The sequence below is a fragment of the Strix uralensis genome, chromosome 3 (genome assembly GCF_047716275.1).
Source record: "Strix uralensis isolate ZFMK-TIS-50842 chromosome 3, bStrUra1, whole genome shotgun sequence".
NCBI classification, from domain to species: Eukaryota; Metazoa; Chordata; class Aves; order Strigiformes; family Strigidae; genus Strix; species Strix uralensis.
Genome location: NC_133974.1, coordinates 11,405,619 through 11,430,491, shown reverse-complemented (window position 1 = coordinate 11,430,491; position 24,873 = coordinate 11,405,619). Strand labels below are relative to the sequence as shown.

The 24,873-nt window shown below is 36.8% G+C and overlaps 1 protein-coding gene across 2 annotated transcripts in view; it reads right to left on the bottom strand.

The window, feature by feature from the left end:
• Nucleotides 1-24,873, bottom strand: part of WDR35 (WD repeat domain 35) — a 48,333-nt gene that overhangs the window by 9,856 nt on the left and 13,604 nt on the right. Inside the window, exons 10-20 of one of the 2 annotated variants that reach the window (XM_074861511.1) lie at nucleotides 22,872-23,057; nucleotides 21,334-21,366; nucleotides 19,140-19,200; nucleotides 9,764-9,908; nucleotides 8,434-8,503; nucleotides 7,051-7,104; nucleotides 6,432-6,541; nucleotides 4,662-4,872; nucleotides 4,002-4,082; nucleotides 3,738-3,874; nucleotides 936-1,139 (exon numbers count right to left, since the gene is read on the bottom strand). In XM_074861511.1, the coding sequence (XP_074717612.1) occupies nucleotides 936-1,139; nucleotides 3,738-3,874; nucleotides 4,002-4,082; nucleotides 4,662-4,872; nucleotides 6,432-6,541; nucleotides 7,051-7,104; nucleotides 8,434-8,503; nucleotides 9,764-9,908; nucleotides 19,140-19,200; nucleotides 21,334-21,366; nucleotides 22,872-23,057 (1,292 nt within the window). The remainder of the gene's footprint in view (nucleotides 1-935; nucleotides 1,140-3,737; nucleotides 3,875-4,001; nucleotides 4,083-4,661; nucleotides 4,873-6,431; nucleotides 6,542-7,050; nucleotides 7,105-8,433; nucleotides 8,504-9,763; nucleotides 9,909-19,139; nucleotides 19,201-21,333; nucleotides 21,367-22,871; nucleotides 23,058-24,873) is intronic. The other variant, XM_074861512.1, reaches the window with a different exon arrangement.

Genomic DNA, 24,873 nt, shown 5'->3' with positions numbered 1-24,873 from the left:
AGGGAACATGCCGTATCTAAAAGTCGATGTTGTACTGTGACTGAAGTGCTTATGAGGCAGTTCACCTCTCCAAACCAGCACACTTCCATCAGCTAATTAATTATGTGCAAGAAAGTTTTCCATTACCAGGCTCTAATGTGCATCTCTCCCCAGCTCCTGCCTTCTCCCCCACCCTTACTGGGGAAGAGGAAGGTTTCTCATTCTTACAGTATGAAAGAAGAAATAATTTTTTCTCCATCATTCCCTACTTTTTTTTTTATGGCTCCGTTAATCAAAGCTTAAAAATTTCACATGTGCTTATGTGATTTGAGCTTCTTCATGTTTGACCACCACCTACAGGTCACATCATACAAATGCTGCTTATTATTTCTCATTATCCTTTTTCAGTAAACACGGTGCTCTAGCTAATTACTTAGCATTAATTTGCATTTCCCCGTAATATTGTAATTTTGCTTTGTTTGTTTTCATTCCTGAGCAAAAATTCCATTGATTGGTCCTCAATTTCATCCAAAGTCCTTTCTGTCTCTCCAGAGATTACAGTTCATTAAAAACTCCGTTGTTTGTACATGTAATTGGAAAGAATGTGTACTTGGCTACTAGCTAAGAGCAACAGTACATAAATTAAACATTAGTTAAGATTATTTGTATTTTTGGAATCCCAGCTGAAATACCAACAAAATACTTGCAAAAAAACTTCTGTGAAACACAACACTACCTAAAGCAGCAGAGGTTTTGCAAAGTTTGGAACATGCTGATTTACATACAGAATTGGTTATCTATGGATTCAACAAAATTATCTCCATCTGATCCATTTCTGTCTTTCCAGAAACTGTTAGAGTCTTCAGTGCTAAAACAGCTATTCCTTATTAAGGCAAGCCTTTTTCCCAGACTTTTTTTTTGTCTTATTTGCTGCTGAAATGACTACGTGCAATTACCTTCTGTCCATATCCAGATACATTCTTTCAGCCTCTTCAAATCTGCTAAAATAGGCTGCCACTTCTGCTTGCTTCATTGACTCGCTTTGCAGGTTGCCTAGACGCTTCACAAATTTAATACCTTGATAATCTTTGCAACGTACAAAAGCTTGTTCAGCAGTCTGCAGATCCAGCTTCTGAAGAGCAGCTTCAGCCAGGAGACGCCTGTGTGAAAAAAAAACATAACATAGAAAAGCAGCTATAAAGCAAGTTAAATGAGGATCCATTTAACTAGTCATTATTTAAAGAAGATATTCAAGTTACTGCAACTGTATTATTTACTAACTAATCTTATTTCAGTTGTATTTTTGTCCCCAGTACGTTCTGTGATCTATGCAGTACTTGCTTAGAGAAAGTTGTTCAAATAATTGCTAATATTCTTTTGTTCAGCTGTTCAAACGGACATTGGCTTGGGAGGACTGCGCAGGGTTTGAGTATTACAGTTGTCCTGTGTGAAATGCGTTGTTGGTCTCAATGCAGTTCCATTTAGATATTTCTACCTATGCATATATCACAACTTTAAGCCTTGATGGCAGCCTCAGTCAGAAGGCCTCCAACTAAATTGGCCACAAAGGCTAAATTATCCTTCTAATCCACCTGGATGTTCCTTGTCCAGTTAGGATAGCAGTCTGGGAGAGCAGGGCTTTCTGAGAAACCTTGTTCTGGTACTGCTCCATTGGTTAGTTCTGCAAATAGAGAATTTCTACCTTCAGGCCAGCCTACATCCATCACGGGCTTGAATGAGCTCTTGAATTTTCTGCAAAAATAAGGCTAGGTAAAATTAGACTGGCTGATTGGCATTGTGAAACAAAGTCAGTGCAGTAGGGCACTGACAAAACCAATAATATGATTGCTGTATTCAGTGACCTAAGCCATGCATAGGCAGTATTTTTGTATCAATTTGAGAAGGTTAGTATCACTTCAACTCAAGTGCTCATCAGTGACATCAATGAAACCAAGAAAAAAAACAGTATGGCAAATTTAATCAATCTGCAACACACATCATCCTGTTTGTTGCATTCTAGCAGTAATGGCACTGTCCTGTTATGATCTAGAATATATTTGCTTTATATCCAGCACTTCTAATCCATTTCTTCTGTATAAATATGTGACATATCATGTGTTTCCTTACATAATGCAAATGAAGATCATGGCAATTTTGGAGCAAGGTGAACAGCATTTGACATGTCTTTTGTAATTTTACGATATAAAACTTTTATTGAGACAGACTTTCAAAATGAATACTCATTTTATATTAAACAAATAGATGCTACTAGCAAAAAGCATGAATGTCTTCAAAATTCCAAAAATCTTCAGCTAGTTCGAGACATTAGTAAAAATGAAGACTCACAAAACTAACATTTTACTCTACATACTCAAACTAAGCACAACTGGATAGGAAGGAATGCTTTTTGGGACAAACTTTTAAAACAAGTTGTCTTGGCCAGTCTTTCAGCAATTCTAAATTCCCCTCTTAGCTGTCAGAATTAACAGAGAACTCTCAACCCCCCTTGAATCAAGCCAAACATCCAATACTGCAAGAAATCAGTTAGCTTCAAAAGAGAGCCAAAAGCACTAAAGAAAGGTACAGATAGAGAAACAATCTCCAGAGAGTTAAAGAGAATTGTCATCATTCAATAGGTAACTTGTTGATGAAGTTTTAGTTTGTGCTACTGACTTTTCATTAAATTATCTACCAAGACACTAACTCTTCCAGCCCATAATGACACAGGATATTTAATACATTTCCAGGGCTCCTGTTTTCACAGGTTTACTCTTACATGTTTGCTGTACAGGCTTTTCAAGTTCAGTTTAATAGTAGAGTCCATGTTTAGTTTAAATATGCCAACATCTTTGCTCAGATTACTTCTGAGAGGCTGCAGCATAACATGATTAACATACCCAGCCCTTCTCATTTCTGTCCTTTATGGCCTGTCCAAAAAGCTCTTACCTTGTTATCATTCTAATGTGTTCCCTTTACTGGGTTTTAAGGTCTTTGTCATCAAGGTTCAATATTAAATAAACAAATACCCTCTCAACTTATGAGCAATTTGAATTTTAATTTAACCAACTTAAAAGTTAGCTTTCTGCCAGTTTTTTCATTTCCTTTAGATTTGCCCATAAAAGCAGGGAGGACTGCATTTTAAGACTCATACAGCATAGAGCAAAAAGGTGTCCTAAGGCTGTGCCCTATACCCACTGCTGTGACACACAGAGCATGCCTTCCATTTTAGGTACAAGAACCCAGTTTTTTGCGTTCAAGAACTAGGAGCCTGGGGAAGCACTGACCCCAAGTTCTTTTTTAAGATGGCTGCTGAGGAGTCTTGAACACTTGCTCAGCATCTCTTGAAACACAAATTCTCAAATACTCAGTAACAAAAATCTCACTTTCTTCCATACTGGGAAATGCCACACAGCTTGAAACTACCCAAACACACCAATTGCAAAAGAGGTGGGGAGCCAGGCTGGCAGGTGACTGCAAGGCTCTCTTTAGGCCCTCCCTCAATGCTGTAATACTCCTCTAGAGGCGATTCAGCCCAATGAAGAGACATTCTCAGTTAGAATAGCAGCCCTTAAGATTACACAGCTGAGCACTGTTACTTTTTTTTTTTTTCATTTTCTTAAATGATTCTGTTTAAAGTGTATACTGCTTTGGCTGGCTTAGATTTGAGGTTTTATACTTTAATACTAGATCTGTCTGAACAGGAAAAGAATACAAAAGAACATAAATTTAAACAAAGTTGGCTTATAAAGAGATTTTACCAAAGTCTGGGATGTGGATTGTCTTCTATGAATTGTGAAGATTCCTCAATACCAACTTTTTCAATCAATGCTCGACTGTCTCGTAATGACCGAATCTCAAAATTGACGATGTAATCTTTGTTAGGATGTTCAGGATTCTAACATAATGGATAAAGAAACATAATTTTATTCCATGTCACCTTTATTTTCATGCAACATAGATATCTATTGTTCAAATCATTACAACAGACACCAACTTTTCCTACAAAATAAAATGATACTTACCTTTAATATTTCATCCAGAAGAACAGATTTGATTTCTAAATCTTCAAAGTTGCAAATATATCCAGAAGTTTGTATAGGTTCCTTAAAGTTAAATAAATTACAAAGGAATGAACTTGTATTCTGTCTGATTAAATCCTAACCAAATCTGTTAAGTATAAAGAGACTTTCTTCTCCAAACCAGGATTTAATTGCATTTTCAACAGGAAATAAATACTAAAATCATTAACATTATTGACATTCCATATACGCAAACATAATTAAAAATCCTCATGTTTTCTGTAACTAAATTATAAGAAATAAAGGAACACCTGCCAATATTTAGATTCAACTGAACTGTGTTCTACAAATATCTTTACTAAAATTGTGTTTATATTTTCCAAAGCATACAAGAAATATGCTCCTGAAAATATCTCCTACATTTAAGAAAAATATGACAGCATATTTATCTTTCCAGGACTGATAGTTCATTTTACTTATTTGTTCCTAAACAACACTCCCACATTAGAGTTGACAAGATTTTGAGATTTCCAGAAGCAAGTTTATTTATATAAACACTTGCCTAATTGAACGGTAAAGCCCAAAAATAATACTATTCAACACAGAGTCATTAACTTATAAGCAAATTTGTAAAATGAGTAGTTCACATATATTAATATTTACCTCCGGGTCCAAGTTTCTGAAAACATACATTCTTGTTTTCTCCATCATTGCAAACAAATCTGGGTTATCTTTGGCCCATTTCATATCCCAGACATCTTTGCGTTCCAGTTTCAGCTGCTCACCTATCACTTGCTGTCCTGTACTGTCTACTACCCGTGTATCCAAGTCAAAGAAAGTCAAAACGCCTGAAAGGTCTATGATAGCAACACGACTACAGAAAACAAAGGAAGAAAAAAATAAGACAGCTAAATAGTACTATTCAAGGTTGTAAATCTGAAATAGTTCCCTAAACTGGCACACTCATGACAAATTTCTCCTTTAATCTAATATTAGTATAATTCCATAGATTCAGTGAGATGCGTGTGGTTTTCATTTCTCGGAATAGCAGAGAGAGACCAGAGACATGGAAAGAAGTTTTTCATCTGCTCATACAGGATCTGTCCCTGTAAAGGTTCTGAAATATGCCCATTTTTCATCCAACATTTTGAAGACCCTTACTACTTCAGATATCAAGTTGAATAAATTGCAGGTACTGCCCCTTGCCAAAGCCTAAAATTAACAACCAAACAAAATTGTTTTTCATTATTTACTAGGCGGCAATAAAGCAGATTCTTAAATTAAAAAGACAGCACGGTGATGCAGACCGCTAGTCTCTAAAACAGGACTTCTTACATTTCTACAAAGGCTATTCTTTAGGTTTTTTCCAGACAATATGAAGTATAATCCAATTACTCTTTGAAGTTTTTTAAAATATGGGAAAAAATACAATTTCTAAAGGGTTACATTGGAAAATTTCCAGTTACATAAGGTCTTCAGTGAATCACAGTAGCCTGTATTTACTACAATGCCATTTTAAAAGCATTTCTAAATATTGAAAGGTATTTAGACACCCTTAATCCCTATTAAAATTTCAAAAGCAATTTAGAAAGTTAACTTCAAAACACTTATGGATCTGAGCCTTTTTCACTAGCACAAAGTCATTTAGGAAGGAGACAGCTTGGTTTCAAAACAAAATTACTGCAGCTCTGACTAGATCACATTGCCTTTTAAGTGAAGCAATCCATTTTTGGTCTATACCTAAGAAGGTGAGCAATCTACACATGCATTATGAATTTTATTTGAAATTATAAAGTTACTTTGAAGTGATTAAAACTGTCTTACAAGTCCTCTTTAGTCAGTATGTTTTTGCCTTTTCTGCCAAGACTCTCATGCACTCTCTTGTAAAAAAATAGCTGTGAAGTAGAAAGCAACTTCAGTATTAGCACAGCTTAAGCATAGGAAAACCAGTCTTGCTAGAAGCATTGCCACCAGCTACAGCTTGTAACAACAGAAAATAAACATGGGATGAACAAAGCTTCCAGGCATTAGAAGGACGTGGAAATAGAAGGAAGCCTTAGAGATATAAAATTTCAGGTTATGACATAATTTTGTCAATTCATGTCATGATCACAGGAAGCTTATGTTTGGTTCATCTAATAAAACAAAGATATTTTTGTGTGTATGTTTCCTTAAACTTCACACACACCCTAAAGAGTTTAAAACACAAGAGAGCTTTACTAACACACTCTCTCAGAGCAATCTGATGACTGGCTAGATGTAATTATTTGGTAATAAATAAATGGCTAAGCAAACATTAATAACAATAAAAATTAATCAATAGTTTATATTAAAGTAAAATTACTACATAATTATTATACATTCATAGAATTAGTATTTTCACAAATTGTAGTGGTTTATTTTAACTGCGTTAGAAGCAAATCCCTAACTTACCTGGAGTTGCAGTTTAAAGACAGTTGATATGCACGACAGTTCAGGGTATACTTCTGTACTATACCAACACTAGGAAGACTGTATCTCTGAATAGTGCCAGATTCTCTTCCCTAAAGAAAAACAATGCTTGCTTATTGAGAGAATTTTTCCATCAATAAACTCTTTAAGAGGTTTTATTTATATGCTGTCCTAGACAAAAGTGGTTTTGGATAAGTGGCAGAGCAGAAGTGGGAAGAGGGAATGTCATCACCCTAAAATTTCTTTGTAAATGTTTGTGCATTTACATACAGCCTAGAAGAGACTTCCCAGAACTCAGATTACAGAATTAAGTTCTGACATGGACTTTATCAAACCCTACATATAAGTACTAACTCAGGCTACTTGTCTGAACTTAAGATTGTAAGCACTTAGTGAATTATCCCTCCTAAAGGAAGAGTCCAGGTTAACAGAAGAACCTGTTAAAGTTACCTTTGAAGACATCTAGAAAGAGATTTCATCTGTGTAAATTCTAAATTCAGAAATGCTTTGAAATTACGACTGCTTATGAACACACTGCAGAAGAATTTCCTGCCTACAAGCACAAGAAGCAATTAGGAGTTATTTTAATCATGTAACTTACCACAAGTAGTATTTTATCAGATGCTGTTATTGCACAAATTGGATCTCTTGTTCCCTAGAAGTATAAAAGCCATATCAATATCAGTTTTAATGCACAGTAAGAATGCACTGGTAAAGAAAGTTTTATTTAAATATACAAGAATGCTGCTAAGTATCCACATGAAAAGGAGCTATCAAACCTTGCCAGTATACAGTATATGGATGGTTTATGATATTAGTAGCCTTTGTTATGAGAATCATGACAATAATAATATTAACAGCTTCCTTTCTTCTCCTGCCCCTCCTCCAGAAAAGTAAGAAACCCACAACGTAACAGGTGTTTAATAGAAAACACAAGAAGGCAACTATCCCTGACTTGAGGCCTGTAATTAATTTTAGGTATACCGGTAAGTACAAAAGCAGGCATGTGTGCACACACACACATAAAGTGAAAAAGCCTGAAAATACTAGAAAATATTACAAGGGCTATTGAGTTTCAACAAGCTTATACTTTGTTGAATTAAGGGAAGCTGCTTCTCAATAAGACAGCAGGTGTCTACATACTGGACCCCAGAATATACTTCTTCTATGTTCCCTACTGTCCTGGGTCCGGCTGGGATAGAGTTTATTATTCTTAGTAGCTAGAATAGTGCTGTGTTTTGGATTCAGTAAGGGATTTGGTGCAAGAAGAATGCTGATAATACACTGAAGTTTTCAGTTGTTGCTAAGAGATCAAGGACTCTCCAACTCCCCATGTCCTGCCTGTGCACAGGTGTACAAGAAGATGGGAGGGAGCATGGCCAGAGCACCGGACCCTAACTGGCCAATGAAATATTCCATATCATGTAACGTCATGCTCAGTATATAAAGGAGGGGCAGCCAGGAAGGAGGAGGTTCTCTCTTGCTTCTGGGACTGTGACTGCAGGATCTTGCTATTTCAGGATCACTAGCCAGGAACAGGCTGGGTATCAGTCGGTGGGTGGTGACCAATCGCATTGTGCACCACCCATTTCTACTTTCTATTATTGTTACTGTTTTATTTTATTACAACTATTAAACTGTTTTCATCTCAACCTATGAGTCTCCCTTTACCCTTCCAATTCTCGCCCCCATCCCCTGGGCAGGGGGAGGGTGAGTGAGTGGCTGCATGGTGTTTGGCTGCTGGCTGAATTCAAACCACGACACCTACAGTTTAGTGTATATATAGCTTCCAGCAATACATAATGACACAGTAACAACACACTAACCAGAGGGGAGAAAAATACCAGTTATGTACAAAAGACAGAAGTAAAAGAAAGTTTAAGTATGACCACTTCTACTAATAAAAATAAATAGAGCAATGGTAACTACTTCTCTTTCAAGCTACCAGTGACACCACAATAAACTAGTTAAAAACATCACTCACTTCAATAGCTCTGCTGTAATCAAGGTGTCCATCCGCAGATCCTGAAGGAGTGTCATCAATATGATAAATCCTGTAGAAAAGGGAAGTTAGAAGAAAAAGGCAGTCCAAAGAAAGGATCATTTTTAATAGCATACAGGTATCTTCAATCCTTGGAGAAGAAACCATTGCAATTGGAAAAGAGAATAATATGCCTGTTCTTACATTCCAGTAGTATCCCCTTTGATAACCCCAATTTGTATTGATATAAAGATATAATACTTGCTTTCACTTCCACAGCCCCTGATGGTCTATATTCCTATATGATCTATAAACTTTAATTCTGCAACAAGAAGTACCTGCAAACCATCAACCACCCCAACTGCCTCTTTGCAAATGTGCATTTCCGTATTTCCTCAGGCTCTTCTCCATACTTATGGAGAGCTTCACCTTCATATCCATAAAACTTATGCATTATTGTATTCAATCCTTCATCATAACTTCTCTTTTGCATTAAAAAGTAGCATTAGGAAAGGTTTTAGAATGCTAAAACCATAGTTTATACTGAAATACAGCTATTTGCTTTTTCAGTATTTCTATCAAATTTACAATCTTGTCCAAGGCTAGGACATTCAGGTACTAGAACAATGTAAGTTATTACACCATGTACAAATAATTACTAATTTTTATGGATATATGGTGACAGGAGATGGTAGATTTACAGAAAGATACTGTAGCATCTCTATGGAAGAAAACATAAAATAACACAAAAGAAAAGAAAATCGTAACAAAGTTGCAAGCTTGTGGAGGTGACAGAAAAGTTAATGCCACTCATGAGCGCCTGAGAAGGAAATATTTTGGAAGCAAGATGATGTTGACTTTGGCTTGTTTAGTTCGAGAGGATAAAGTTCCATATGGGATTAGACATCAAAGATACAGACACAAGTGTATTTAAAGAACTAGCTGGATAGACTATGTCCTTACAGCCATTGACACACAAGCAGCAGTTAAAGTTATCAGAGGGAATACAGCTGCCTGGAAACTGAGAGTATGGAGGAGAAAAAGGGGAGCAGGAAAAAAAGCATCAAGACACGTAGCTCTGTAAGGGAAGCACACAGTGAGCAAATGGAGACACTGAACAGGAACTAATCTAGAAAGTCTAAGAGAGCTGGATAACAAACATACATTTGTTATGAAAAACTATTCTTTAGTATTTAATCTTACAAGCCTGCAAGTCAACACAGCTGAGTAGAAAAATGAGAAAACAAGAGTTCACATTTTAGGCATGGGAGAATCCACCTTTATCAATGATACCAACACAAAGGAAGAAAAATGACAAAGCCTGAAGACAAACCTTTCTCTGCCTTCTTTTCTGGTCCGTGCTACCTGATTAATTTCCATTGCTGTGAGCTTCTTGGCCACACGATACTGCCAGATGTAAAATGCTTCTTTTGAAGCTGCTATCACATGAGTTTTGGTCATTGTGACAAACAACGGCCCTGTTATGAAACCCAAATGGTTGTAAAATTAGAGCAGCAAGTACTGGACTAGATGCTAATTTGTAAACTTTCTCCCAGATGGATGAAGCCATATCTCCATAGGTTAAAAGAAAAAAAGCAAAACAAAACAAAAAAAAAAAACCCAAAACAAAACAAAACCCACACCACATACAACCTAGCACCAGTTTTCATTAATTGCTAAGAAATTTCACTGGGGCTTGTGGCCTTTTTCAGAAGAACAAAAAATTCTTTACAAGTTCCAATTTTAAAATTAACGCTTTTCTCCCTATCATTTCAGCAAATTTCCATGCGCTAATGCAGAAGACATCAAAAGCATATAGACAAATTTTCAGGTTAATGACCAGTTCAGGAATATCTCAAAACTCTAAGATGAGCTATAAAATACCTCCATATTTGACATATTTGTAATAACTCAAATATAAATAAATACTCAGAAGTTGACAATCTAGAAGAGATTCTTTGATTAGCACCACTTAAAAACAGTCAACAAAATTTTGAGTTAGACAAGACCTAGAAATGCTGTTTGTATCTTGGTTAATAGCTGGTACAAATAGCACTTCTTTATCTGTATGGCAGCAAGTTAAATATTTAACAAAGCGTGCACTTAGTGTTACTTTATTGCATCCAAAGATCACAGTGTAGGAAGGCAGGGCATTTTCTTTACTTTAGCCCTAAGCCCATTTAGAACACATGGATAAACTGAGTATCTCGTTCCTGCTGTCAATGTTAGGAGAACAAAGAAGAAAAAAAATATATATATGCACTCAAACCATTATATTATTCTTCATAATACACTATTTTGACAGTATTGTGGCGCTTTTTTCCCTTTTACAAGCCTTTATTTCATCTTTCTGAAAACCAGTTAATGCACGTGAAAAGGCTCAGAAAAATGTAGAAACCTATTCAGTAAATCCCCTAATGTCTTCAAATTCTACAAGTAAATCAGTATGTTACCAAACAGAAAAACTCAAAAGAATTGTGCAGCCCAGCATATTAGTGAAACACTGAGTCGTACAGATAACAGGCTGTGAGGGCAAAATCTGATTCTTTTACAGTGAATCTCATTTCTTTCCTGTATTTTAGCACAGAACAGAACTCTGGAGGGAGCTATAAGCCTGCCATAAAGAAGAACAGTGCTTTGAGACACAGATGGGGGAAGATTGGTTGAACAGATTTTATTTCTTTGAAACCAAGAGGATTATATAAACTACCCGATGTCTGCAGAATACTTTTTAGTATAAATGTAAATACTGGATAAGAAGGCTTAGTGATGATGCTTAACATGTGAGCAGTACAGTTGTTTACATTATATGCAACTCAGTGTATTTCATATACTTATTCATTTCAATCATTAGTCACATACAACTGAAGGATACAGTCTCCTCTGTTTCATTAACAGCATTAATAAATTTTATGTATTTGCTCTGGTTTTTTATTACCTTGCAGCTATACATGCCATAAGAATCAATTCTTTTATCCTTTACAAATGAAACATGAGAATCTCCTGACCTGTGAGGGAAGAAGGTTTCCTCTTGCCCAAATCATACTGAGCCTCATATTTGGACACAGCTTAGTCAACGTTTAAACAACTTTACTCCAAGACAATGCTAAATCAAGCCCACATCTGAAAGCCATGGGCATTCCTCAGACTCACCAGGTGACTCCCCATCTGACCTACAGCTTCCATGGAAGCTAAACTTACTCATTTGTGCACACTTCAAGGTACCCCTATCTGGGAAAAAAGGATGTTCACATAAGCTCTGTTGTGATCCAGAAACAAGATGGCAACACATCTATGCTTTATCCAGAGAAATGCAATCAATTAGGCATTTTACGAACATGCCTAAGACTTAAACTGATTGTTGCTGTTAAAAAAAAAAAAAACACAACCCCACACACCAACCCCTGATACATTTCCCTGCCACTTCTTTTATATCAGCTCTAGCAGTAGCTTGACTACAGAGTAAGTTGTATCAGTTCATTCATCTAACTGACCCCAAAATTAAATAAATAAAAGATTAGTTTAAGTTGGATTAAAGAGAAAATCACAAATGCTGGAGAGGGCAGGGCCTTCTCTGCAACAGCAGGCTAAACGATGACTGGTTTTAAGCCAAATATGAAATTGCAGGGAGAAGGATACACAGCACAGAAACCATCATCAGGATCAGATCCATTCAAAAACACATCTGGAAGAACAGTTAGCTGTATGTGGGAACTGATGCTTTTACAAAATTGAGTAAATAGCTTAAACAATTGCATAAAAGTAAGACATATGGGGGTTTTTTTTAGAATTGCTTTAGCATTTTATACTGGATAGTCATTAAACACACCAAAAAAAAAACCACAAACAGAAAAATCTGTGGAAAGAGAAATTAAAATCCAAGTCTAGACTGGACAGTAGGAAACATTTCTTTACAGAGAGGGTGGTCAAACACTGGACTAGGCTTTCTAGAGAGCTGGTTGATGCCCCAAGCCTGTCAGTGTTTAAGAGGCATTTGGACAATGCCCTTAACAACATGCTTTAATTTTTGGTCAGCCCTGATGTGGTCAGGCAGTTGCACTAGATATTGTCGTAGGTCCCTTCCAACGGGAAGTATCCTATTCTGTTCTATTTCCCCTTCTCACCTCAGAGCCTTAAACACTGGGCTACACTCTGCTCCTAAAATGCTTTCCTTGTTGGCTGCATAACAGCACAGATTCAACACAAGGAAAGGATGCCCCAGCCACTTCAAGTTTGGGCTGCTGCTGGGGCAGAGAAGGAAGGAATGGGATTTGTCCTCTTCTGGGAAAGGGAAGTTGCTTATTTCAATCCCTTCAGGCTGAGGAAGATCTAGAATCCCTTTCCAGGCAGCTGGTTTAACTACTTAGTTTCCTTTTGTGTAGGGAGGTATTATCATCTTCTACAGTGGCCCTGATTTTAGCAGTAAGTGATGCTCAGTTGGACATCAATGCCCTTCACAGAATTCGTGCTCTGACTATTAAGCAGAAAGAAAAGCAAGCACCTAAAGTCAGAAGGAGGCAAGAGATTTGGACACTACTCTGCTCAAGCATTTCCACTGCATAGCAGCTTTCCATGCTAAACATGTGGACTTCTTCGATTGTCTAGCTCTTCCCACTGATTTTGCAGATACATAACTTCAGTATTAATGTCTTAATAATTAATTTTCAGACCTTGAAAATATGTATGAAAAACATTTAAAGAGGTGCCTTACTTTTCAGTGATTTAATACTGAAAAGGATTAAACACATCATCCTAGCAAAACAATGCCAACATGTGAAACAACTGCCCTTTACATTTTCTCTGGCCCTTCTTTCTCTTCTCACCTCATTTCTCTTCACTGTTCCTTCATAAAACCTCGTCCCTGAAGGAGAGAAACTTTACTTCTTAGATATTCAGGAATCTCAAATATCTTCTGCGATGTCTGTATTTCATCCACATTCACTCCATCTCACTTTAAAACAGTTAGAAAACACCTGCTTTCATGTCTAATCTTCTTTAAAAAGAAATAGATGGAAAACAAACTTAATGCATGACTATATTCCTTCACTGCACGAAAAATCTAACACTTTCTAGTATATGAAATATAATATACTAACACAAGAGAGATAAGTAATCCCACCTAAATCTGATGGAAAGGAAGCAATCTGACAGACACGAGATTAAACCGTTGTTTTCATAGAAACCTATTACAGGCTGTTCCTGAGAAACTGGGACAAACTTAGTCTGATCAATAACATCTACCTAATTTTAGAGCTTGATTTGAATGTCTCTAGAAGCGTTAGCTCATAAATAGAAGAAAATGTCAGACAGCAGCAGGGACGACTGAACGGCACATGGAACAACTCATGATTGACCGCAGTTTACAGAACATGAACAAATACTAAAAATCAGTTCTAGTTTACTTTAAAAATATCAACTTTAAGTAACAGCAATTCAAGTGCTGTTTCACATGTAGTTCAGTCATCCTTGTTAAGGCATCCAGGAGGGAGGCAAGACCCCTAGGAATGACCCCAGCATTCTGCCTTTAATCCACCTGTATGTTGGTCAGGCTGTTGTACTCATTTCACCAGGTGCTAACACACATGTGAAAGATAACACAACACTTCACTACATCAGTGCTTCAAGGCGCATGTAAGAAGATGATATAATCCAGGCTGAGTGACATTTTCTTAGCAGATACCATCTGCTGTGTTTCCATTAAAAAATACATTATATAACAAGCTATTTCACCTACTGTAGTTTATATTTAGTTATTCATGAAGACTTTGACAGAAACCCTGTGAGCCTGTGAAACAAGCACAGAAGAAACTGTGTTGGTTAATTTTTGTACCTTAGTAGGATGGAACATAATAATGCTTGACAATGGAGGAAAGACCAAGTTATGGGCTAGCAAACACTAGCTATTGTGAAGGACCCTAAAAACAAGGCACAGGAAGCACAGGAAGAAAAATGCTCTTGGACAAAATAAAGAGCAACATGAGGAAGAGCTTTAAGGTGTAACCATCCATCAATGTCTAAAGAAAGTTGAAGTGATAGCCTTTCACCAGATAATGGTGGATTAATCCATTTTTGCCACTGTTAGCAGAGGCAAGCATTAGAAAGCTAATGACATAATTAAAAATTCAACAGAACAAAGGGAATAAGGACTTTTTTTTTTTGAGCCCTTCTTGAACTATTGACTCAGAGCCCAACAGCGTAAGATTTGCATCTCCTGGGGGTGAATCAAACATGGCACACTGTCACATTTACTTTGTCACTAGGACATTAATATTGTTCAAACAATTTTATAAAGTATTATAAATTGACAATTTGTACAAATTGTGCCTTAACACACGTTCTCAGATGTATTATTCAAATGCTTTGTCAGCTACTTAGCATACCTAGATTAGCAATCTTTTTTCTCCATTATCAGCTCAAAGCCTAAAAGACCTGCAGGGCACCAAAGTCTCAAGGACAAGTAAAATCTTTGTGCTCAGTAGAGCACCAGGTGATTGCAATTGCCAAGGGGCAGTCTGATAAAAACCAAAAGATACTGTGTGTTCAATTTGCAGTAATTACAACCAGTCAAAAAAAAAAAAAAAAAAAGTTGAGACACATGGCAGTCAAGAGCATCCACTTAAGAATAGGCAGGAGCACACAGATAGCGAGTGGTCTGTTAAGGAACATCCTACTATATGAGAAGGCATTTTTCGTAAGCATTTATGAAAATCAAATAAAGTAACAACCTAAATGTTGTCAAACCATTCTGAAAGATGGCACTTAGAAGTCTGAAACAAGAACAAGAGTTCAAAACAAAAATTACCTAAGCAAATTATTTTCTAGACAGAACTCAATGCAACAATGTATTGCTTTACTAAACGAGAGTAACCTGAAAAACTGTTTTGACAGACTTTCACAGACAGATAATACATTTTTCATAAGTCAAAGACACCCCTCCAATTATCTTGAGTAAGATATATGTTAATTTTACCTTTGTACTGCTTATATCTTAAACTATTAATTACTCTCACCTGATAATTGATTTAAAGCTTATTTTTTTCATTTATGAACCTGACAAAGGGATAATGATTTTGTTTGAAATGATGCACCAAGTGGATTCTTAAAAGCATTTACAGAAAGGTCTTCTGCCGTTAAGGTTTTACAAGGTCTTCTCTATCGACCTCAGCAAGGCCGGCCAGCTGCTTAAGTTCAGCACCCTGTCAAACTGGAACAATTATACTTTCTACTGCCAACAAGCTCCAGCTGTGATAAACAGCATGACATACTCTATATTAAAGACCTTAGTGTCTACACCTTGCACAAACTGACCTTATAAGTATTTCAAGTTTTTCTATAAAGTTGTATCCTTAAAGGTTACAAAAAAGAAAAGCGACTATGATAAAACCAGCGCAATGTGTTCCAAAAGCATTGCATTTATAGGTGTTTTCTTTTCACTTTCACCTTCAATCCCTACTGTAAATTTGGTGGGATAACTTTAAAGGAGTCTTACAGGATGCATATATTAAAAAAAAAAAAATGTTGAATCTTTGGCTGCGTTTACTGTACAGCAGTGAAAGGCTTGTTTGTTATGTTTGAACTACTGAGACTACAGAAATTTTTCAGGACTCAAAAATGCAAATATTCCTAACCTCAACTATTTGCACATTTATGAGGTTGAAGGCTGTAAGGCGTAGCTTTTTCACAAGTCAGCTCACACTAGGGAAGAGCATTGTAAATCTATGCACTAAACTGACCCTCTGACGCTGGAGGGAACACAAGCAGACCGCAGGAAGCTTAGTTAAGCTAAAGGAAGAGAAGCTTTTTCCAGATTGTTTAATCTCTTCAGCACAGTTCAAGTATAGCTGGAACAGCAGCAGCATTTTTCAGTTAAATAGCATTTCTCTTTAACTGTTTTCAGCTACCAGAGAAGATTCTTTTCTTGCATACAGACAGCTGAAGATGTGTCATAATGGGGTAATCATAAAGAAACTTACACCTTTGTTTATAATGTAAATAAATAAAATTATCACAGATAGATTTAGAAAACTCACATAAACAGAACACTAGAAAAATGCAAAGAAAAGAGTTTAAATAATGCAGAGTTAGAGGTGTACATGCAAAGCTAATTTTGACTGTTTGAGTGGGATTTGTCTCACCTATTTTTAGATATCTCTGACAGAGATGAGCTGGTTGCCCTGGGCTTCTCTGTACCCAATGGAAAGCAAAAAGACCCCTTTCAGGAATGATTCACTGAACATATTTTAGATCTCAACTGCAGAAATGAAATTAACTACTCCCTGTAAGTCCCGGAATCCTCCTCCCACCACCTGAATCCCACCTGTCAAGTAAGTCCAGGAGACTAGTAGGCACATACAGTGCAGACATCTGATCAGCAGGAGGGACAGGACAGGGCACACACAACAGACAACCACCTACAGCACTACCACCCACCATGTCATCTTACTTCAGTGCTCAGTTTTTGTTGCTGGGGGTTTTGTTGGGGTTTTTTGTTTGTTTGTTTGTTTCCCCCCGCATCCATTGTAAAATTTTTGGTATTAAATTTCCTGGGCACTTTAGTCCTGAAGATTCTGATGTGCCACCCCTATTGTAAAAGGTGGCAAGAGGGCATCAAATTGACATAAACAGAAATTATGAGACTAAAAAGTACCACAATATTTCATCTACATTCTATAGGACAAAGGAGTCAAACTCATTCATCAGAGCAGGATACCCTTCATTTTAATTATGATCTACAGTATAGGGCATGAATTTCATTATATATATTTTTGACTCTCAGCTGATTTCTTCCTGCTGTCACTAAAAAACTGAACAATGTTAGAAAATGACACTTACAAACTTAGTTAAAAATAAAACTGTTTAGTAGCACCAATTTAAGCAAATAGTCATCTTTATGATCTCAACTATTTCTGTTCTTTGGTTAATTTTTTTTTCCTACCTATATTCTTCTGTGAATTGTTGTTACTTCCTTGTCTTAGAATTCTTCATCTTACTTTCCTCATCATTTCTGTCTTACCAGAACTTTGCTAGACACTTTTCCCATCTATTTTGTAAGACAGAATGGCTGTTTGTTTATTAGTAACACCAAGTATTAGCACTGTGGCTTGGAACTAACTTCTCTCATGAGCTTAATTTAGACAGAAAAGTTACTTTTTGTAGAGAGGATGAAACACTGGTTCTAGAGGCAATTTACATCAACAAAAGTTCATGAGGTTTCTTGTCATAATAGCTATATCTCTTTTTGGCACAAGTAGGGAAAAGATTTTGGTTTGTTCAAAAATTAAATGTAATTTCTGCAGAATCAGAGCACGTATGTTCCAAAGCTATATACACATATTAAGTGGACACCTTTACATTAGTAAGGTAAGAGGGGAGGAATTCTTCCAGGTTTACAAAAAGCAATCTGGTTTTATCCACAACCTGTTCCAATATGGCTATGCTCCCCTGCATATCATGCACATGATATAACCATGCATAACCATGTACAGAATTTTTTTTTTTCTTAAGTATTTTACTGTGCTCAGAAAGTGCTATACCACTGAGCACAACAGTGGTATAGCATATCCTACCTTTCTAACACAGTGGAATCACATGAGATATCTACTGCCAAATACACCTTCTACTTAACCATCATTTTAGCTAAGGTTCTAAAAATAACTATTTACTTTTCACTTAACTATACTCTCTCATTCAAAAGCAAATAAATACTTTTGCTAAAACTTCATCACAAATGATTTAGCCTTTCAACAAAACAGAAGAGTAAATCAAAGAATCAAGCTTCAAAAAGAAAACTGCAGATCAGGTTCACAGTGTCTATCCTGAATCCAAATTCAGATCTACTGGGATAACAAAACAAAAATAAAGCACAAGACATAACAAAAGTCAATTAATCAATCAAAAAGCTGATCTGTCAATTTGTCTGCACTTCCCTCATCTGTTTGAAGGGAAAAATCAATGATCTTTATTCTCTTGCAAAACTGCCTGAAAGCAGCAAACAAGCAGTAGGAAAAGCCTGGGATTCAGATCTATTCAGGATTTGGGGGTACTTTCGTACTTCTGTTACAATCCACTGATTATTTTTTTTATTTTAGTTTTATTTTATAATCTAAAACTATTCAGATAAAACAATTGTGAGGAAGATAAGGAAAATATATTACCAACACTGAAATATGAGAAATTGATCTTTAAGATATTTGGGAAGCAGCAACATGTTATTTTTAAATGAAAGTCCAGATCAAACTATTTTAATTGCTCAAGAAAAGCTGAATCACCAAGAACATCCATAGAAAAAATAACTATTTTTTTTAAATTCTGTTGTAAATACTTTGTATTAACTGGAAGAATCGGTTTGAATTTAGCCAATTTTTACAAGGAATAGGACTGGTTTTATAAGTCACAATTTTTATTAACAAATTAATAGGTCATTTCCAATACAAATTACAGTTCACAACATGGGAACCCTTGATTACATGTTTATTACATTTAGGGGGAGTCCAAGTAGAAGTGAGAAGCCAATATAAAGTAATAGTTACAATCACATATAGAATGGGAGGTCACAACATTTGAATGCAAGGGGTGTTACCACACAGCGATTGTTTCATTGAACAACAAGCTTGCATAATAAATTTGTTATAAAGACTGGGGGGAAAAAAAAAAACAAAAAAAAAAAAAAACAAACAAACAACGGAATAAGACTATTGCAAGTTGCTTACCAATATCAATATATTTTGGGTCCAAGGGAGTGCCGATAGAATTGCAGAGAACCAGCACATACTGTATGGAAATAAAAGCAAGTCTCATTACAACCACATTTTTTTTATATCAGTAAGCTGTACAAGGTTTTCTGTGAAGGTCTCTCTCATAACCCACATTTCACACAATCTAATGCTGATCAGCAACAGCAAACAGAGAGACCATGACTGCAATAAATATAAAGCAGCATAAGCATGAGAGTAATGAGGTATTTGCCAATTAGCACTATAAACGAAGACAAACACAGAACGGGAAAATGACCAGCTGTTTTAAGCAAAGGAGCAAATCTACCAGACAAAACACAATACATAGGATGTACCACCATCAGGGTCCACAGATAGCAGGCAGGCAAGACAGCCAGTGTCTCACCCCCTGCTCCGTGAAGCACATACTGTACTGTGATTATTTACTAGCACGATACACCAGTAATTTCTCTGTGACTCAACTCTCACCTAGCTGTTCATGCAAAAGGTGATCTCATAAACTGCATCAGACCCCCTCACTAGCTCCCAGAAGTTAGGACCCTTGTTCTATCCTTTGCAGACCTCGATCTCGTTGAACCTCCAAGAGGGCTACAATGTGTGAAGAATTATGAATAAGAAAAAGAATTGTGATACTGCCCTGCAGTATCGCAGATACTACAAAACTGGTGAGTTTTGTTAGTTTTGCTCTTATTGTAGTCCTGCTTAGGAAGGCTTTCATAGCACAGATACCTCAGATTGGTCTGTTAAATTCAAGAAGATGCAAATAAATAAAAATTGACCTAGACATCAATGCTTCATTGTTGTCGCTGAACTATTTATTTTTCCAGGCCTAAATCAAGGATTAAATAGCTTTATGATGATTGCACAGGGAAATAAGAATGTTTTCAATAATAAGTGTGGAAATTAAGTAGCAATTTTTTTTTTTTTTTTTAAAGTCTGAAGACTTTACAGTAAAAGTAACACAGGACTGCCAAAACTTGAATCACCTAAGAACCGTTATCTTGACTCTCCAGGAAATGGAAGATAACTAGTTCTTCATAGCTCTTTCACCTCCTGAACAACTCATGTAGTTGTGGTAGCAGACTACAGCAACAGCCTACCCCTTTAAACTGACTGATAGCTTATTAATCGCCTGAGAATGGCAGAACTTAGGTTTTCAGTAACAGTATGAACTTCATCCTTTCAAAGAAAAAGATCTGTACAAAGATTTATTTTCATTAAATTTATTTTTCTGGTTCTGCCACCAATAAACACCACTCCAAAATAGTATTTTATTTCTTTGTTCATGAGTTAAAACTTTCCAGCTGCATTCTCAAATTTCTCTTTTCCAAAAAATACGTTGAGCCTCCACCTCTGTAGGAAACCACACCTGGTTTCTCAAACTATTTATTGTTTCCATTATGTTTATATTCATTCTTCTCTGGCAAATTATCGTAACATTCACTCTTTAATTAATCTCTCTCTTATGCCCTTTCTACTTATTTCTGAGACTTGTAAGTCAGTAGATCAGAAACTGCTGAGGGGTGATGGAGTAACAGTATCCAAGACAGAGGCTGTGTGATCTACGCACGTGGTGCCAGGAACAGGGAGTTTGCATTGTCTGATTTGATCAAAGCAGAAAGCTCAAGCCTTGCTATGGGTATCAACATTAAGTTCTTCATAACTTACTGACATTCACATCCACTTGCAATACCTTTAAACAGTTCCTGCGGAAATTAGTCTTTTTTGCTCCATCAGCTATTGCTATATATTTTTCCATCTTGAAATCACAATTCTAATGACTGAAATCTATTGCAAAAAAAAATCTCTTTTTCAGAAAGCAACTCTAATGAACTGCTATCCAAAAGATAAGCTTGTTCATTTCATTTCCTAAAAGCTGGCCCCCCACAGTATTAATAATTACACTGGAGCCCTTTTGAAAGAATTGAAAGATGCTTATTATCTGTAATTTACAGATGCTAAAATTAAATCTCTTATTTTTACTCAAGAAAGTTACATTAAGTCCCTTCACTGTTTGTTTCCTATTTTAATACCACCCTGAAAAATCTCGTTTTATTGCACTCAATTTCACCAAATGGTTTTGGCCTTGTATACCATATTTTCAATCCATATGACAGTATATCATTTATTGCACAATCAAGCAAAGCAGCACTAAAGCTTTTTTTTTTACCGTTGCACCAATTGACTCCGTCTCATGCTCCTCCTTTGTAAGCAATATACAAGTGATATAGAAAATATTTCAGAAATGAACGCAGTAAGAAAAATCATGTAACAGTTAGCATCACGCTAACCAAACATATATTAACCAAAGGATACATTTATCATACCATTTGTCACTACATTTAAAATAAACGGAGCAGTTTGCATTAATGTGATGTGTATCACCTAAAAAATTCTCCCTTTTTTCCACTTCTGACTGATTAAATATTCATTACCACTCTGATACTCTCCTGCTTTCAGCTTGTCTTTAAATAAATGTTCTAAATCCTTCTAAAGAAACATTAATGTGGAAGGGTGCAGTTTTCATTAAGTTACTAATGGCTACAAGGACTTAAAATACAGAGGCAGTTACAGAATCACAGAATCATCTAGGTTGGAAAGGACCCTGAAGATCATCTAGTCCAACCGTTAACCTAGCACTGACAGTTTCCAACTACACCAGATCCCTAAGTGCTATGTCGACCCTACTCTTAAACACCTCCAGGGATGGGGACTCCACCACCTCCCTGGGCAGCCCATTCCAATGCCCAACAACCTGTTCTGGAAAGAAATGCTTCCTAATATCTAGTCTAAACCTTCTCCAGCACAACTTGAGGCCATTCCCTCTTGTCCTATCACTCATTACTTGGTTAAAGAGACTCATCCCCAGCTCTCTGCAACCTCCCTTCAGGTAGTTGTAGAGGGCGATGAGGTCTCCCCTCAGTCTCCTCTTCTCCAGACTAAACAACCCCAGTTCCCTCAGCCGCTCCTCGTACGACATGTGCTCCAGACCCTGCACCAGCTTCGTTGCCCTTCTTTGGACACGCTCGAGTCATTCAATGTCCTTTTTGTAGTGAGGGGCCCAAAACTGAACACAGTAATCGAGGTGCGGCCTCACCAGTACCGAGTACAGGGGTAAGATCCCTTCCCTGTCCCTGCTGGCCACGCTATTTCTGATACAAGCCAGGATGCCATTGGCCTTCTTGGCCACCTGGGCACACTGCGGGCTCATGTTCAGCTGGCTGTCAATCAACACCCCCAGGTCCCTCTCTGACTGACAGCTCTCCAGCCACTCCTCCCCAAGCCTGTAGCGCTGCTGGGGGTTGTTGTGGCCCAAGTGCAGCACCCGGCATTTGGCCTTATTGAAGCTCCTACAGTTGGCCTGAGCCCATCGCTCCAGCCTGTCCAGGTCTCTCTGCAGAGCCTCCCTACCCTTGAGCAGATCAACACTCCCACCCAACTTGGTGCCATCTGCAAACTTACTGAGGGTGCACTTGATCCCCTCCTCAAACAGTTAATCGCTTCTGCACATTTTTGCTGTTACTTTGTTGTTTGTTGGGGTTCTTTGTTTTTAAACACTGAGCCCATTCAAGTGCCATTCTGTCAAATGACAGCTGAATGACACACTCTGAGGCAGATTCAGAATGTTACATTTCATCTTATTCTGGCTGTAAAGCACTGATATGTGGAACAGGGCGATTCAAGTGAAAATTAAAAGAAAGGCTTTACCTGAGGTTGATTTTCATCTGCTTTAGTTGCTAAAACACAGAAGTCTCCATAAGTTGTTATAGAAATCAAACTCTTCACATATTTCACATACTTCTCATTGTTTTTTGTGTCCCAAAAGACTACACAGTATTCTGGACGATCAGGTCGGGTATACGCATAAACAACCGTATTGGAGCAGTAACCCCACTGCCAAGAGAGACAATTTTGATAAAACCTATCAGAAATTATAAGAATTCAATAATAAATTGTTCACAGCTATTAAAGAAAGTGTTTATTTCATATGCACAATCAGTATTCAATATTTTCTTTACCTGCAAGTGATGAACTGATCTGTCAAAAGTATGTGAACACAGCTCCAGTAATAAGTTATTTGCATAATATTAAACTGGCAAAAGAAGCCTTCCCATCACACAGAATAACCTATTGCAATCAGAACTGGAGGATCAATCTCAAAATCTGACAAGATCTCACTCCTCCTCGCTTCTTCCTTGGTCATTGGGTACACAAAAATACCCCCTGCAATAATGCTTTAGACCATGAAAATGCTTGGTCTATGACTATTGCTTTGGAAACCCAAAGTTCATTTCCCAAGGGAAATAAAACACTTCAAACAGTGCAATTCCTGAAGCAGACAAAAATAAGCAATTATATTAGAGCACTATAATAATTCATATCACCTATATCATCCACAGTAACATGAGAAAACACCTCCCTTCTCCCCAGAAGAATATAATTATTAATGTAATAAGTAGGAGAAAGGGCAAAAAAGCAAAAGAAGAATTTGAGTATCCAAACACTAAAAACCATGAAGATGTATTTTATTGTGTTCAACTGATTTAATTAGAAATTAATAATGAAAACCCTTTCTAACACAGCAGAGTCAGAAAATATCTCAGAAAGGAGGTGAAGCTGACAAATAAGATATACAGCAAACCACTTAAGGATGATGATGCAATTGTAGAAAAACTAACAGAATTCTCTGCATCAGCATTTACTAGAGAGAGGAGAAAGCTTCTTAAGAGAGCTGGACAGAAGGGTTCCCACACTTTACAGGAAATGAAACCAAGACAATAAACTAAAGTATCAGCAAAAGAACTTTTAGAATAGATCTGTAAACTGAATGGTAGCAAACCGTCAGAATCCAAAGGTTTTCACTCAAGTAGAGTTCTATGGGAATTCAAACACAATGCTGTGGAGTACAGCCAGAGGAACAGGAGTGGGTAGATGTAAAAAAGCATTATGATTCTGGGAATCACAAATCAGTAAATCCACCTTTCACACAAGGTAGAGATGTAACAAAAAAAAAAAAAATCAGATGGACATGGATAAATACAACACACAGGACAATCATCATGTTTTTAGCCCCGGAAGCGGTACCTCATTTATTATTTATTTTTTTCAGAGAGGCAACAGGCACGTGAATGAAGATGACCCAACTGATATAATCTACTTGGATTTTCACAAAAATCCTGCTCATTTTGGATTCAGGAAGAAAAATAAAAGCACTGGAATAAAGGTTGGTTTTGACAACCAAGAGCACTACCCACAGAATCTTTCCAGCGATGCAATCTGGAACCTATTCTGAATATTCAAAATTTATACGAAAGAAGTAAGTTATGAGGTAACAAGTCTGTAAACTGTAACCCATGTTTCTCAAATCTAAACTGATTTCAAGAAGCGGCAAAGGATCCCAGAATGCTGGATGAGGAGGATAGAAAGTGAAATCCAACATAGATTTGAACAAGGTAATACATACCAGAAGAAACTAGAGCTATAGGCTCTAAATTAGTATTACAACTCCAAAAATATACCATGTAAACCATGAATAGTTTAAAAAAAGATCAGCTCAATTCATAGTTTTTACTGTCATATTAATTTAGAACCCCCTTTCTCTTATTATGGTAATACTTGAAAACTACAGGAAAACAGATTATTTAGTAGATAGGTAATATGATACTAACACTTCATCTCCAGGTCATTAATTCCAGTCCAGCCTAAATTA